The sequence below is a fragment of the Maylandia zebra genome, linkage group LG8, assembly GCF_041146795.1.
Source record: "Maylandia zebra isolate NMK-2024a linkage group LG8, Mzebra_GT3a, whole genome shotgun sequence".
NCBI lineage: Eukaryota > Metazoa > Chordata > Actinopteri > Cichliformes > Cichlidae > Maylandia > Maylandia zebra.
The window spans coordinates 14,151,356-14,168,132 of record NC_135174.1 but is presented as its reverse complement, the minus strand read 5'-3'; the positions used below and the strand labels follow the sequence as shown (position 1 = coordinate 14,168,132).

General features: G+C 40.5%; 1 protein-coding gene across 8 annotated transcripts; it reads left to right on the top strand.

The window, feature by feature from the left end:
* Nucleotides 1-2,975: 2,975 nt before the first annotated feature.
* On the top strand, nucleotides 2,976-16,350 carry brsk1a (BR serine/threonine kinase 1a). Of its 8 annotated transcripts, XM_076887438.1 has the most exons (20): nucleotides 2,978-3,545; nucleotides 3,588-4,394; nucleotides 4,526-4,620; nucleotides 4,888-4,973; nucleotides 5,646-5,786; nucleotides 6,045-6,161; nucleotides 6,376-6,409; nucleotides 7,420-7,488; nucleotides 7,668-7,814; nucleotides 8,435-8,466; nucleotides 8,577-8,741; nucleotides 9,242-9,339; nucleotides 9,888-10,041; nucleotides 10,212-10,272; nucleotides 11,265-11,895; nucleotides 12,112-12,160; nucleotides 12,281-12,404; nucleotides 12,722-12,932; nucleotides 13,372-13,461; nucleotides 13,743-16,350. In XM_076887438.1, the coding sequence occupies exons 2-20, from the start codon at nucleotides 4,310-4,312 to the stop codon at nucleotides 13,952-13,954; spliced, it is 2,601 nt and encodes an 866-aa protein (XP_076743553.1). In that variant the 5' UTR covers nucleotides 2,978-3,545; nucleotides 3,588-4,309; the 3' UTR covers nucleotides 13,955-16,350. The 8 variants fall into 8 exon arrangements, with proteins under 8 accessions (XP_076743557.1, XP_076743556.1, XP_076743554.1 ...); XM_076887442.1 differs by having other exon boundaries at nucleotides 2,976-4,394; nucleotides 12,679-12,932; nucleotides 13,755-13,885; XM_076887441.1 differs by having other exon boundaries at nucleotides 2,976-4,394; nucleotides 12,679-12,932; nucleotides 13,743-13,878.
* Nucleotides 16,351-16,777: the final 427 nt, after the last annotated feature.

Below are 16,777 nucleotides of genomic sequence, written 5' to 3'. Positions count from 1 at the left end.
TGAATACACACACTAAACTACAGGTTCAACCCTAAACCAATACAAAAATCAGAATAAACACAAAGCACAAAAATGAACTTCAAGGAAACACAAAACGCTGGGCCAAAATGACCCAGGACCATGACACAGTGATTACATTAAGCCCAGTTCTAATTGATCCAAGTGTCCCAATAAGTCATGCCAGTGTGCCAAAGAAATTATGATGATTACTTTACTATTGTGTTCATCCTATTTTGTTATGTCCTTAGTGACAACAGTCTATACATCAGCAGCAGCAATGCTTAAAACTTAAAAAATAATCAAGAAAGATACAGCCTTATCTATTTAAAAGTAACATGTACATTCAACAAATACTGTCCTAAAGTGAAATTCTGAGGGAGCACATTGCTTGTGCATTTATTTTAACCTAAAGCTTTCTAACAAAGAATAAGGCAGATACTAAAGTTAGTGTGAACACTGGATCATAGTTCATCAAACGTCTCCCACTTAACTCTGTTTGATTTGTCTGAAAAAAAATAAAATAAATAAACTTCTTAATTGTAATTGTGCAAAATTTGAGATTCCTATAAGTCATATATGAAGGTACATATAGTTTTGTTTTTACATGTTTTACAGGCATCATATGTGAGGGGCTCTACATGAGTATTTCAAAACTTTATATTGAAAAAATGAGAAGACTACCACAAATTTTGGATATAATATTAACAAAAATGTGCTCCTTCAAGAAAGATTCATTTGGATTTGGTACATGGTGTAATACCTGAGGTATCTCCCACTGAAGTTGGATGAAAATGTGTGTGACTAAAATCTGAAATTTACTATACTGGAAGGGACCAACAGCCCTCCTGGGGACCAAAATCCATGTCACTCAAAATGTGGTTTTAGTGTCAGGGTTACAGTTGGGTTATGGTTAGGTATAAAAGAAAGTTTCATTTAGTTGACTTGGGCATTATGTCAATGGGATGTCCCCACGAGGATAGCAAACCAGACGTGTGTGTGTGTGTGTGTGTGTATTATATTCGAGCTTTAATATCTCTAAACCAATCATCTGATTTTGACAGTTTTGTAGAATATTATGTGCCTAGTGCAGAGAAGCTGTAAATAAAATATCAGTCCTCTACCTGCAAAACTGTGGTTCCTGCAGGCCTTTAAATGCTGTCAGAGATTGGACATCCAATTATTTGAAGGATTCAGGGATCCATCTTTCAATGTTAGCTTGAGTTACACTCCTGACGGCCCATGTACATAGAGCCTTAGACCCAGATATTTAACATTTTATTATTCTTAAAATACAAAGAAGATCTGGCTCAAAGAGTTTTATCAGTTTTGTAGATAGTTTTTTTAAAAAATGCTAGAAAAAAGTTAAAAGACCATAATTCCTTTTTTTTAACAGAAAATATTGGAAATAAACCTTTCTGATAATAATAAAATAATAAGTTCCATTAAGAACAGTAGGTTTCCCTTGGAATTGTTTCATGCAGATCTGAGGTGGTCAGATGGACGCTTTATTTCGAACACACTGGAATAGAGATGGAATAACCCCAATATGGTTAAACAGCAACGTGTAAAAATGTCTTGCAAACTGATAATCTATTACGCATTATTATATTTTTTTTTGCTCAAGATTATAAAAATAACTCCTCTGTGCACAAATGAACATTCTTTTTGAATGCTACTACTACTACTAATAAGAAGAATATGATTTATATTATAATATGATATTGATTAACATCAGTGGCAATTGTAGCACACTTGTGGCACACTGAATTTCTCAAAACAGAAACAAGCTACACTGCACATGCTCATTAGGACTCTTTCTCTGCCGGTAGAAAAAATGCAGTTAGATTTCTCCTGCAGAAATTTTCCAGGTCAAAATTGATTCGGATGTAAAAAAGTAAGGTTTTTTTTTTTTGATCTATAGTATTTTTATTCTACTGTCTAAAGTTTAGATGACTTAAACGTACTTCAACGTTATCTTTGTGTTATCGGTTAAAAAGTAACATCAGTGGATTGTGGTAAAATAGGTATTGCTTGGTAGAATAAAAGCTTGTAATGGGTGCCATATGTCATAAATAAATGTGAGTCGTTGGGCTTAAATTGTAAGAAATACATTTTTCTTTCAGTAAAGAAAAAAATTCAGTAAAATCTTTGTGTAAATTTTAAAAATTGTGTACATTTTATTTGTAAGATAATTTCTGTACCATTTCTGTTTTTCTTCTGTAGAAACAGAAAGCTCAATAGTAGATAGAAAAAACACTTTACTGTCACTGAAATATTCATCTACTATGTAATTGCTTTGGTGTAGTATGTTCATGTGAGAGGTGTTTAACATTAGGAAAAGCAGTAAAACGTGTTATAATGCAGTTAAACGTCCAAAATCTGGGCCCTTTACATTTTTCAAACGTTTCCAGTGAATCTTACTGGAGTCTCTCCCAGGCTGATTCTGGCCCCTGAGCCTTATGTTTCATACCACTGATCTACGTGACTACTAAATTCATTCTGTTTGACATGCAGTTACTATGATTTTTTTTTCCAGTGTTGATTAAAATATTTTAAACATGCCTTTGTAGTCACTAACTAAAAGTAGTCATATATTGACATGGTTTGTTTTATAATGGTTACTGTCTATTTTCTATCTTTCTTTAAAAAAAATCAGTGCAACGAAACAGACACAGAATGATTGTTAAATGTTAGTATGTTTTGATTAAATTATCGACGCTACACTAAGTTGTGCACTTCAAATTTGACAGCTCATAGGAATAAATGATCAAATAAAACAGGACTCTCTAGATATCCCCTAACGAATTGCGTCTGTATCCGCTCCCTGCGTCCATGTATGAATAAAAAGAATAATAATGATAATGATAAATGTCGATGACAAAAACAGTGAAGGAGGTGTCCGCTGCAACTCCCGGGAGCCCACTGCGTGGCCTGTGCTGATGTGAATGCAGAGATAGGCGTATTTTGAGGAAGATGATCGGGAGGAGGAGGGCGGGGGAGGAGAGGAGACGAGAGGAGAGAGGATGGAGAGGGAGTGAGACCCGGATGCTGATGCGAGTGAGGCGAAGGAAGGAAGAGGGGAGAGAAAATATCGATTTACGGCAAGAAAACCGAAGGGAGTGTAATAGAAGGGGCCTTTACCCTGCGTGAACTGTCATCAGGAGCGAGGAGGGGGATACGGCAGCTGGTTATAGCGCACCCATATCCGCGGATATCAGTGTGCGTGTGTGTGTGTGTGTTTTGCACCTGTATACCCGGCGGTGAGGGGAGGAGGACACGCCAAAGGAGAGAAGAGAAGATGCTGTGATCCGCTACTTGCAGGGATGTAGAGAGGGAGAGACGGGAGAGTCAGGGAGGGGGAGGACGGCGCTACGTTAAAAAAAGATGCTTGTTTTGCGGGGAATACGCGTTTCACCTCGAAGTATTGTGAGAATGCGGCGGCCGTGTAATAAATCGTACCGTTTGGCGAAGCCCAGAAACTTCAGGCGGTGTCGGTTTTTTTGACAGGCGGCGCGAGCGAGACGGCCGTTCGTCAAGGCGTTGAAGCTAAAGCTAGCCTCGCTGCTGTGTGGGAGAGCGGCGGCGAGGCTAAAATAGCATGTTGTTGGACCTGTGAAACAGGCCTGGCAGTGAGGGGAAAACAGTGATTTCATTTTCAGTGCAAGCATACACTTGACGTATTGGACGTTTTGTCCGTTTACTTAACTAAAAATAATATTAAGCGTAGGAAAAATACATGAATATTTTAAGGCAGACGTGAAAACCTGCTCGTTTTAAGGCTATATAAGGGTAACGTTTCTCATTAACAGTCATATATCGTTAACGTCATACGTATAACAAGGTGTGAGTTATAGAAATAAGCTAATGTACATAAATAAGACTCGTTAGTTTGCCTACTTTAGAGTAGTGGTTGGTATTTAACACAGAAAACACCCTAAAAACTTAATGCCATGTCAGTTCCCCCCGCTTTATTCTACATATAGCAAGATGTTTTGTAAAAAAAATAATAATTAAAAAAATAAACATTATGTTTACCGTGCTGTCTCGGTTTAGATGAAAAACGTCCACCCAGGTGTTGTAAATCAGCAGCAGTTTTCACTTCTATGGTTTTTTGTTTTTTTCACGTTCATGAAGTGACTTCAAAGAAAGTCCGTGTTACCGCTGACATAAAAAGACAGTCGTTCTAATTTGAGCATCGTCTTGTCTCCCACAGTAACTTCTGTGTAAGCTGTACAATATCACAGTAATTGCAATAACTACAGTGCAGTAAGTAGTAATAATTGTGTGTTAGCCTCCAGTTAAGAGCAGTATGAGTAAGGAACTGTCTCTAAGTCAGTCAGCTCAATATGTTGGGCCCTATCGACTGGAAAAGACTCTGGGGAAGGGACAGACAGGTGAGTATTGCCGAGTTGTTTCTGAAATTAAAACTAGTGTTTTGTGTAGTGTTTAAACTGTGCGCTTTTATTCTACCCCCACCCGCCACCCTTCTTGTGTTTTATAATGATCTCTCTCATCCAATCTACAGGACTTGTCAAACTGGGGATCCACTGTATTACGGGTCAGAAGGTAGCCATCAAAATAGTCAACAGAGAGAAGCTGTCTGAGTCAGTCCTGATGAAGGTACAGTCTGACGCTGTTGAAGGCGTTGCTCACAGTGACGTTAATGATGACACTTATATGTATATGCATATACATATATATGTATATATATATATATATATATATAGCATGGTGTTTTAAGGTGTTGACAAAATGTCCCATATTCACTATATTTATCGTCTGTATGAGTTAACAGTTAACCTCCGTTCAGATGTGTGAAAAACAACTCGCTCATGAGCCTCGCTTCAAAATCTTTCTCTCTCTATGCTTTCCCTTCTTTCTAACCAGGTTGAAAGGGAGATTGCCATTCTGAAACTGATTGAGCATCCGCATGTATTGAAGCTGCATGATGTTTACGAGAATAACAAATATCTGTGAGTTCCCTCTGCATTCAGAAAAAGCCTTTCTCTTTGGCTCAATGCAGTCTGCATGCTTTCTAGCTGCATACTAATCTTTGGAGTGGGATGAGTATAAATATTTCAAGAAAAGCTGTAATAATCTGCTGTCGTTACTGTAAGTCTCACTTTTCCTTCATCCCCTACTTTTATTCTCAAAAGTCTGTCTTAATGAGGAGTATGTCTCAAATCTATTAATACCCTTACAAAACAACTGTTGGAGTAGACAGATGGGTTGTCCGAAAGTGAGTACAGCCTGAATATTGTAGTCCTAGTATCCAACATCATAAGCTTATTATATCAAACCATGGGAAGTGTCTAAGTTTAAATAGTTTTTTCTTAGCATCTTGTCTGCTTTTCACTACTTGCACCACTTTTCCACCAATGTGGTGCCAAACTAAGAACCTGTTTCCCACATTTTCACCAAAAGTGCAAACACTGATATCCTTTTCTGCGGGATGGGCCTTTAATTCTCTTCCTGTAGAAACTACATCAAACTTTTGCAGTGTTCGGTTTGGTCAAAAAAGTCGGTTGGTCCTCTAAAAGCACCAGGGCAGAACTGGCTCTGCGCTTGGTCCGGCACCACATCAGTGGAAAAGCGTTATCAGAATCATAAGTTCAAATCACACTGTTGTCCCTGTTTGTGGACAGGTACCTGGTGTTAGAGCATGTGTCAGGAGGAGAGCTTTTTGACTACCTGGTAAAGAAGGGCCGGCTAACTCCAAAAGAGGCCAGGAAGTTCTTCAGGCAGATCATCTCTGCTTTGGATTTCTGCCACAGTCATTCCATCTGGTTGGTTTTTTGCACCGAGGTGTAATAACCGTGTTTGAGTCAAGTTCATATGTAGGATGTTGATTTAAGACTCATCTACTGACTTACAAAGCTATTTTGAGCGTTTCTTTTTAAACAATACAACAGCTGTTGTCTGATGTACTAAATGAGTGAAACACATTATGATTGTGCAAACACATTTTCAGAGTCATGCAGTTGTATTTGATTTAAAGCATCATGTTGACAACAACTCTAACAGTATTGGTTGTATGTGTGCAGTCACAGAGACCTGAAACCTGAGAACTTGCTCCTGGATGAAAAGAACAACATTCGTATTGCTGACTTTGGCATGGCCTCCCTGCAGGTGGGAGACAGTCTGTTAGAAACCAGCTGTGGGTGAGTATCAACTCTGTGTGTGAGCTTCATGAATGATGATGTACATACATAAACAGGGTTATATAATTCAACAACTTGCAGTATGACTCTGTACATTTTAAAGGCTCCACGTCAGCAGAAAAATACAGCGTCTACAACACAGATCTATGACTTCTTTTATACAGTGCTCATTTTACTTTCACTAATATTAATGGCAAACCTTTTCTGATTTTAGATCACCACATTACGCTTGCCCTGAGGTTATACGGGTAAGTATCCAGCTCTTATTCTCTGTATTCTCAAATGTTCTTGTTTGAAATGTAAATAAAAAAAATTTTTTGTAGAGAGATAAATCGCTCCAAAGGTACATGATCTAAACCAGGGATGTCAAACCCATTTTACACTGTGGGACATGTACAGTCCACTTTGATCTTAAGTGTGTTTGATCAGTTAAACTCTGCTTTCTGAGAGTGTAAAGAAGTTAAATCACACATTTAATCTCAGAGATATTTTGATATTTAAAAACGAAGTGCAATTTCAACAATACAGTTTTTCTGCATGCTAAAGAAATGCTGTGTTGGGCTTAAATTGTAAGAAGTAAATATATAAAATTACAGAAAGAGTTCTGTTAGTTTATTACTCAGTCTGTGATTATGAACATTTTTGTTATTTGACAGAGCATCCTGGTTTTTTTGAAATGGTGAACCCTATGTAAAAATTGTACATTTCTATAGTAGACAGTGAAAAAACAGGAATTTTCTGTCATTTAATTGTTTATCTTTTACTTATTTACTTTGGTGTAGTATGAATGGTTTTTCAAAAAGCTGTTAAAAGTTTGAAAATACAATAAAAAGTCAAATTTATGCCCCCACATTTTCCATAGCTCTCCAGTGGGCCTGATTGGCGTCTTTGGCTGGCCAATTCTGGCGGCCGAGCCTTATGTTTGACACCCCTGATGAAAACTAACCAGTAACATGACACTTTTAATGTTAAGTTCAGTCTGTCTCGTGAGTTGTTTTTCTGAACGTTCACACCTTTTAGCATGAGTAAATCTTTAGGACACTCAGCATTTAAAAGATTATCCAGTGTTGTCGATTCAAATCTGGCTTCATGGTATTTTTAGACTGAGTTTGACTAAATGGATTTTAGTGTTCCTGTCAGTGTTTTTCATCCTGAAATCAGCCTAAATCATCCTGTGACGGGTGCCAAGTTTTGTGAATCACTTTTGTATTGAAATGGCCGGCGATGAATAAAATCATAAGTGTTTGTGTGTTTGCAGGGGGAGAAGTATGATGGGCGGAGAGCAGATGTGTGGAGCTGTGGGGTCATTCTGTTTGCCCTACTGGTGGTAAGTCTTTTACTTGTGTTTTCACAGTGCACTTTGGTCTTTTTTAAAATCCCTTATCTAATGTTTTTTGCAGTTTTTTCTTACATCCCACGCTTGCCAGTGTTTTTTTTTTTTTAATGCAATCTGTTTTTTTGTTCCTTTCTTGTTTTTGTCTCTCTCTCTCTCTCTCTGCCCTACAGGGGGCCCTTCCTTTTGACCACGACAATTTACGCCAGCTCCTGGAAAAGGTAAAGAGCGGGGTGTTCCACATGCCTCACTTCATCCCCCCGGACTGTCAGTCCCTGCTGAAGGGAATGATTGAGGTCAACCCTGAAAAGAGGCTCACGGTATGAGACTGCTCACATTAGTCCAGACCTCAGATGCAGCATGCATTTACACCTGTTTTCAGTCACCCGCCTTAAACTGGGATTGCCTCTCCTTCTGTAAGATAAAATATATGTTTAATGGGACTCTTGCTTTTGGTACAAATAATTTTTGTCTCGATTCACTTTTAGATGATCCTTCTTGCCTTTCCTATTATCCTTTTTTGCTGGATCTGCACTCTAGCTGATATTTATGTGTGGCACAGTTGCATTTTGTATGTGTTTTATTGGCGCATTCATTGCAATACTGTACAGTCAGGAAGATGCATCGTAGTGGCAGCTGTTAAAGCATGTTTTGGGGAGTTAACTGAGTCATCTAGAACTTGCTCAGTAATATTTCTAACACACACACACACACACAAGTGATTTTCTGATTAAACTTTCAAAAGCAAACATTGCAGAGTTGAAAATGTTTTTTATGATCCAGTTTAATGGGTAATATTCTGCAATCGTGAGATTTGTGGATGTATTAAAAAAAAAAAAAAAAGTGATGTGAACTGTTTACACAGCACAGCTCTGTGGCCATCTGGCTGTTAACAGACTGTAGACACTAATGGCCCCATCTGCCCTGTCACCCCTTATAGCTAGAGGCCATCCAGAAACATTCCTGGTATCTGTGAGTATACATTCGTTTTCTCATACGTGACTGCTGAAGTGATCGTATTTAATCACGTACAGTACATCTGTGTCATTCCTATGTGCTTCATTTTGTTTGACTCCTACTAGGGGTGGTCGTAACGAGCCGTGTCCTGAGCAGCCTCCTCCAAGGCGGGTTTGTGTGAGGCGAATCTTGTCCCTGACTGAGCTGGACCCAGATGTGCTGGACAGCATGCACTCGCTCGGTTGTTTCCGAGACAGAGTCAAGCTCACACGTGACTTGCAGTGTGAGGAGTAAGTCATTTCTTTCAGCTTCCAAACACGTTTGTGGTTTCTAGCGTCAGCTTGAAATGGCTGGAAAAATCAGAACATTTGTGGCATATAATATGCAATGCAGTCACAAGCATGTAATATTTCTTTCAGTGTATATTTTGCTTTTGCTGTTGCGTATTTTTTGTTGTTGTATTTTTTTCTCCTTTTAACACTCAGCCAGCATATTTGACGTTATGCAACCGATTAATATTGGCCACAAACATCCTATCTTGTCTTATTTGCCTATATAGTGTTGAGTTAGAGGAAGGAGTATGTGGCTTATTTTTAGCTCTTTTCCCATTGGTGTGATCAGTTAAATAAACTGATTGTGTCATGAAATCCATGTCTGCGTGACCGTGTGAACAGCCTACTAAAAGCTAATTGCGTGGCTGTGTGGCATCCATACAGATTTCCTTTTTAAATAAATATTATGACATTTTAGCATCTCATTCAATCTGTATTTTTCTCCCACCCCCCAACAGAGAAAACCAGGAGAAAATGATCTATTACCTTCTGCTAGACAGGAAAGAGCGGTACCCCAGCTATGAGGATGAGGACTTACCTCCGCGCAATGATGTAGGTCAGTCTTTAGGGGGCAGGAGGGATCCACTCAAGAGAGGACGCTACAGTTATCGGTCTGAGACACATTTTACCGACTTTTTCAAGAGCGGTGTTCCTGTATGCTCAGTTCTCCTTCCAGTGAATTAGGGATTACTTGAGGTTATGATTTAAACACTATTAAGTTATAATTTTATTACTTGATGCACTGACTGCACTGACTAGCATTAGCATTAGAGATAAAATATACAGCAGTATGGCCCTTAATGTCCTTGTGTTGGAGTTTTAGTGTGTTTACCTGTTTCTTTAATACTATAAGTTGTCGCTGGCTTTTACCATGATTATACCAGCCTTTGCAGGACATCTGCAAGCTTTGTCTATGAGATAAAACTGGAAGGGACAGCAATTCTGTAAATGCAAATGAAGCTAAGTTTATCACAGTCACAGATGGCGCAGTGAGCAAAAGGCCTGTGAAAGAATTTTTCAGAAGAAATTCCTGAAGTGCGAAACACAGCACAAAGCTTAAAATTAAAACAAAATTTGTAACGAGTTTATGGTGGCGTTTCTCAGCAGACCCTCCTCGAAAGCGCGTCGACTCCCCTATGCTGACGCGCCACGGCCGTTGCCGTCCCGAAAGGAAGAGCCTGGAGGTCCTGAGTGTCACCGAACAAGGGTCTCCTACACCACCTCGCAGGGCCCTGGACACAGCTGCACACAGCCAGAGGTATAGCATGTTTTTCTTACACATATATAGTACATACACTCTGTATTCTGCAGAATTAGAGCGCAAGAATTCATTATCATACAGTTTTTGTTTTGGGGTTTTTTTTTCTTGGGGGGGGGGGGGGGGGGGGGGGTGTTAACAGCCTATTAATCTTTGGGTCTCTTTGTCAGGTCTCGCTCAGTCAGTGGAGCGTCAACCGGTCTCTCCTCCAGCCCTCTCAGTAGTCCCAGGGTAAGGTTCTGTAAACCAACTTGTTCATACTTTTACTACATTATCTTTGAACACTATACCTGGATCCATAATAAAATGCTAATTTCTGGTAGTCTGCATTTATATTATTTAACTCCTGTCAATAATATAGCTTTAAGTCCAGTCTCATATTTGTGTCCTGCAGTTCAGACAGCTGTCAGTGTCAGCAGGGTACTGTGTACATTTTAGCCTCATTGGGCAATAACAGCTCTGTAAACCAACAGTGGAAATGACTTCATAGATAATGTTGACAGACTAGGTAGTAATTTAGTTTACCTCAATTCAGTATTACTCCTTTGCCAACTATTGATTCAGTATGTAACAATGCGGTTTTTTTGCTGATGTCAGTCTCTACATGAAGCTGCTTTAAAAAAAACAAATATTCACTCCTCGCAACTCCCTAAAATATCTTCTCAGTCATTTTTACACATCATCACAACACAGGTCCCTTAAATGAATTGTCTCACCCAACAGGAGGCTTGCATTTGTTTTCTGTCTTCATGTCACTTTTCTTCCTCCTCATGCATGAGCTAGTTTTATATATGATAATTTGAACAATTTGACAGCTTAATTAGATGCTTTATTGGATAATTAATGGTTTGATTGTGCTTGAAAGTGTATAAAAACAGTCCCTAAAGGGTAAAAAAAAAAACCTTAATTGGCAGCAATTACTCTATAGTAACACCTTCACAGCCACTGTCCTGTGTCACTGCATTCTTAACCCTGCCACAACTGTCACGAAACCCTCACTTTCAATAGATTTAAAGGGCGCGTACTAAAGACTGAAATGCACTAAATGAAAGACTTTATGATCGTCACTGAGAACTGCATTCGGCACTTTCACTCCTCACAAGATGCACTCTTCTGTCATTAAGCATGATATTCATTTCCATCCTTTCTCCATTTTCCATCCCTTCTCTTTCTTGTTTTCCATGTCTCCCACCCCCTCACCCTGACAAACCCCCACCCCCCAGTCCTATCAGAGCCCCGTCTTCACTTTCAGCCAATCAGATGTCACCTCTGCCACCGCTTCCCCACTCACAAAGGAGTCCAAACAGGGAAGCACCACCACTCCTCGCTCAGCACGGGCTCATGACAAGCCCAAAGCTCCCCCAAACCCAAAGACCCAGACCTTGCCCACCAAGGGACCCGCCAACCGACCCCACCTACAGCCCATCAAATCCTTGCCTCTGCAAAATCCATCCTCCCGCTCGCCCTCCCCTTCCCCACTCCTGTCACCCATCCCCCGTTTCTTCTTCCCTTCCTCTTCTGTCCTAAAGTCAGTGACTAAGAGCTTCTACCCAAACTCTGCCCACTCTGTGCCGCAGGTCACTCCCCAGGGCTCTCCGTTGCCCACACCCTTGGGCACCCCTGTTCACCACCCTCACCACCCCTCCTCCACCCCGCCCTCCTCTTCCTCGTCCTCATCCTCCTCGCGGGCGGAGGGAGGGGGAGGGGTGGGCTCACTGTCGCTGACCCCACCCTCCAGTCCAGGAGGGGGGAGCGGCATGGCAGCCAGCAGCTCTGCCCATTGGAGGACTCGCCTCAATTCTTTCAAGAACAACCTCCTGGGCTCACCAAGATTCCATCGGCGTAAATTGCAAGGTCAGTCCTGCATGTTTGCTCTCATATTTTGTGGGAGTTATGCTTTTAGTGTGTAGGATTATAGCTTCAGAAGATTTCATTACTTCTAATACACTGGTTTCCTTTTTCAGCTTTCATCTCTGTAATCGCTGAGGATTATCTATAAGTTTTTCCTTTTGCTCTATTCTGTCAAATGTCGATTGCGGAATTTTTGTGTGTGCTTCATCTCTCTCACAGTTCCTACATCAGAGGATATGTCCAGCCTAACGCCAGAATCCAGCCCTGAGTGAGTCCCAGCTCCTGGAGATAAATATTTGTTGAGGTGTCGTATTTTCACGGTATAAAGCCGTTTGTTTACGCTGTCTGTGTCTCCTCATGCTGTGTATTTCTTTTGTCTGGCTACCAGGCTAGCTAAGAAATCGTGGTTTGGGAATTTCATCGGCTTGGAGAAAGAGGAGCAGATCTTCGTGGTGATCAGAGACAAACCGCTGAGCTCTGTTAAAGCTGACATTGTCCACGCCTTCCTGTCTGTGAGTGTCTGACTTGGACTGTCCTTCACTGCTCTCGCGATCAAAGCATGGCTCTGGCTGGATCTGACTTGTGCTCTCATACTGTACACACTCCATTTCTCTCATTATTTCAGTTTTCTCTTTATTTAATCTTTATTTGATCTTGCTCACTCGTGGCATGTAGATGGATCACTTTGCTTTCACCAATGGCTCACTCTTTCTCTCTCCTCTCCTCACCCTCACCCTTTGTCTCCCTATACTCACGTCGGTCCCCATACCTCTCCCGCCTCGTAAGTCTGTCGGTCTCTCTGCTTCTTCTCTGTCGCCCCACCACACAGATCCCATCCCTCAGTCACAGCGTCCTCTCACAGACCAGCTTCCGAGCCGAATACAAATCCTCCGGCGGTCCCTCCGTCTTCCAGAAGCCCGTCAAGTTCCAGGTGGACATTGCCTTTTCCGAGGGCGAGAGGGAGCGGGACAGGGAGAGAAACGAGAGGGAGGGCAGGAGGGAGACAGGAATTTACAGCGTGACATTCACCCTCATATCAGGCAAGTAAAGCAGATGCTAAAATTAGCTAATGGTGGAATGAAATGTTAAACATTTTGACAAAACTGTGTCGCTCCCTGAAAAAATCTCAATTTTTGCAAATCTGCTCAACAGCTTTCTGCTTTGGAAAGTTATATGAACAAATCAATAATACTCTTGTCAGCAAGTAAAGCTATAGCAAGATGAGGTTTAATAAGTAAAGGGGTTTAAGAGGGTTAATAAGTAAACCTTATAGTAAAATACTCAACATTTCCTGAAATGTTTATGTTTTTGAGCAGTATTTTTAAGTTGAAACTGGGTTCAACTTGGTTTGTTTTTACCAAATTGAGGGTTTTTCTCTGAAAATAACTTTGGATGTATAAAAAAAATCAGGTGACGTTAAGATCATATTATTTTGGAACAGTACCTACCCTAAGTTAAATGTGTGTGACTCCTCTTCAGGTCCGAGTCGCAGGTTCAGACGGGTGGTGGAAACGATTCAAGCGCAGCTTCTCAGCTCCCATGATCACCCACTGGTGTCAGCCCTATCTGGTAAGATTGCTTAACCACACAATACTTTTCCACACACTGCTGTAGAAATTCACCCTGTTTAAATTTTAGTCTTTGAGCTGATTTCTAGATCTATATTTGTTCTTGGAGCTGACTATAATAATTGACATGATTCACAGTTCCTAGACTATAGTGAGCGAAGCATAGGGTGGAAGATTAGCTGCCACCTTAATCACCTTAATTCACACCTGCATTTCTGCCACTGACCCGTGAAGCCTGTGGATTGTAAACATTCAGAGTGACTTTCCCGTTCTCTTCTCTTGATCCCTTCCCAGATGAGAAGAACAGTCGGCCCCACGGGACCCCCACCCGCCAAAACTCGAGGCGCTCCGAGGGTGGGGGCGACAGGTGCGAGTGGGGTGACCGAGCAGATGGCGGAGGCATAGGAGGCAGCGGGGGAGTTCTGCAGCGCAGAGGCTCCGCCAAAGAGAGAACCCGACTGCTGTCCTCCAACGGAACCCAATCCCAACCGTAGGATAGAAAGTTAGACTGCGCAGCAGGATGCCTGAACTACACCAGAAAGAAGACAGTGTAATTTCATCTCCAAGTATCCCTGCAAGCCATGAGCTACTCCTATTCTTCCTTGTCTAAGTTACTGAAGGTGCTTGACCACAGAGCAAGGATTGAGCCTTTTTCCTCCCCATCATGCACATTTTTTCCAACTCGAGATTCTACCGATCTTATGATTACCAGGATTCCTACCCTTAAATGAGAAACAAGTGTTAACAAACCGCCCTTTAATGAAAAAAAATAATAACAATACGTGAATGAGCAGTTTGGTATATATCATAGGTACAGCTTCACAGATCAAACTAGGAATTTTGAAGTGCTAATGTGCATGCCAGTTAGCGAATCAGCCTGTTCAAGGATGCTGATATGATCAGATAGGCTAGTCTACCATATCATCGTATTACAGTATCCAACACCAAAAAAAAGGAAAAAAATAAATAATAGTCTTGTGATGGTTCTCGAGATTACTCCTAAAATGAATCAGTGCGCTCATATCACTATCAAGCAACATCTAAACCCGCCCACTAAAAAGAAATATGAATGCATCTCAGCAGAAGAATCCTAAAGAGTTAGCACCCTGCTGCCGCCCCAGTGAGTGGCGATGAGCTCAGTGAAGGTCCTGTTTTTCTCCAGCAGTGTCTCCTCCTAAGGTAAAGAAAACCAACAAAGTAAGCTAAGTAAGTGAATGTGAACAAAAAAAGATATTTTTTTATTTAGTTTTTATTTATGTTTACACATTTCTTTTAAGGATGTCAGTAGCACAGTGATCACAGTAAAGACAGCAACTGAGACACTCCACACAGTGTTTGACAGTGGAAGCTGCTTTTCCGACAGGCATTCATTCAGAGTTAAGTGTTTCGATTCTTTTATATTTGCTTTTTACTCAGAGACAATATGAAACAATGCTTCTAAGATTTTTGCATTGGACCCTCGTTGCTCTGAAGAAAAGTGTTTGAACAGAAATATGAACAGTAATATATGAAAGCTTTGTTTTGTCGTCACTATCCGTGATTAGCTTCATGAACCTCATCACAGCTGTTTGCGCCCAGATTGAATGAGAAGAGCATCACCGGCCTGTGGATCAAACAGAAACCGCCTTTCTCGTCAAGCTTTGTCTCCTGTTGCCATAGTATTCATATACTGACTCATGTCAAAATAAAGCAAACAAACAAACAAAAAAAGAAGATACACAGTAAGGAAATTCATCAATGGGACGCATTCATGATGCTGGACTTTAAAAAAGGTGTCAGCTTCTTGTTGAACAGGACTTCCTAACCCCACGCTCGTTATTTCAGTGTTCACCGACAAGCCAAGTATCCATCGCCGCACCCTTGCTCATCACTAAGAGTCGCCATTCTGCAAGCAGACGTAGCAACTCAAGGCAGTCACATATATTACTCCAGTACTCTATCAGACTAGTCGATGTTCATCACAGTCTTCCATACAGTGCAATATGCAACAAGAGTGCAGAAGGATTTCAGAGAGACACACAGTGCTACACTTTATTATTTTAATGTCATTTTTTCTAATCTGTCGATTTTTCTGTCTGTTGTTTATTTATTCATTTATGGGGGGGGGTTTGTCATGTATTTGTTTTATAAACTAGATTTCATGCCAACAAAATGTGTCAATAACAAACCCAAGAAACCCGTTCCTGTTCCTGTTATTTACTCTTTTTTTCCGATAGCAGCAGTTGCTCTCATCTCACGTCCCCACTGAGCTTTTGTCTGTATCTTGCGTTTCTGTGACTCACACTGATCTCTGGTAACTGGTATCTGTGTGCGAGACGGGTGGGTGGCGACTGAATGAGAGTGGGCTGAGCACTTTGCAGCGGATGCGTTTTGAGGTAGTTACGTGTGGATTTTCCCGACTGACCCAGTGATTTTGAACTAACCAACACAGCCAAACCCTAACAGGCCTATGTTTTCTCTGTCACAAACACACATGAGCACATCAAATACTTGCTTGTTGGCTTTATCTCCTGTGTTAATGCCTTGTCCGTTTGACCTGTCTGTCCCGCTTCCTCACCTCTGTTTTGTTCCCATTGTCACAAGAAGAGAAACTGTATGGAGTTGTTTGCCTCACAGTCCTAAACACACTGATTGCTCACCTCATCTTTCACGTCACCTTCATTTTTCATTGACCCAACTCTGGCTAAGATTGTAAACTATTCTCCATCCATAAGGGTCAGTAGAATAAGGTGTTTAAAAAAAGAAATGTCTGTATCATAATTTAAATATAAAAAGTGCACTATTATAACTATTGCCTGTGATTAAAAAGAACAATTATGATTGAATTGATGGTCAAAATAAAGAGAGATCCACCTTATTGTTATGGTTACAGTAATAAACCCTAAATTCATATGTGTGTCTGTTTAGTTCCTGTGTAAAAAAAGAAAAGAAAAAGTGGCTTACTTTTAGGAAGCTTTTCCTTTCTTCATGACAGTTTGTCGTGACACACTGTCACACAAACGGGAAGTGTAATGTCTTATACAGTAATTATAGAATAATATTAAAGATTCTTGTAACCTTCTGAAGTTAGAATACTCAAGGCAAGTTTGATGGAGTTTATAATCACATTTTTTTTTCAATTTAAGCAAACCTTCAGAAAAATCTGGTCAACTTGAATCAAGATTTTTCAGAAATATGTGTAAGAGACCTTAATTGCTTTGCTAAAATATAAAACAGAGAAAAACAAAACCTCTGTTTTATTCTCTTGTAGAAACAAGGAAAGCTGTGCCACGTGATCCAAACTATCCACCCCTTAAAAACGTTAACATTTCACAAAA

Coding starts and splice junctions, on each gene's coding strand:
- brsk1a (XM_076887438.1), top strand. CDS start 4,310: ATGAGTAAGGAACTGTCTCTAAGTCAGTCAGCTCAATATGTTGGGCCC. Junction 4,395..4,525: donor TCTGGGGAAGGGACAGACAG/GTGAGTATTGCC, acceptor TCCAATCTACAG/GACTTGTCAAACTGGGGATC. Junction 8,467..8,576: donor CAGAAACATTCCTGGTATCT/GTGAGTATACAT, acceptor GACTCCTACTAG/GGGTGGTCGTAACGAGCCGT.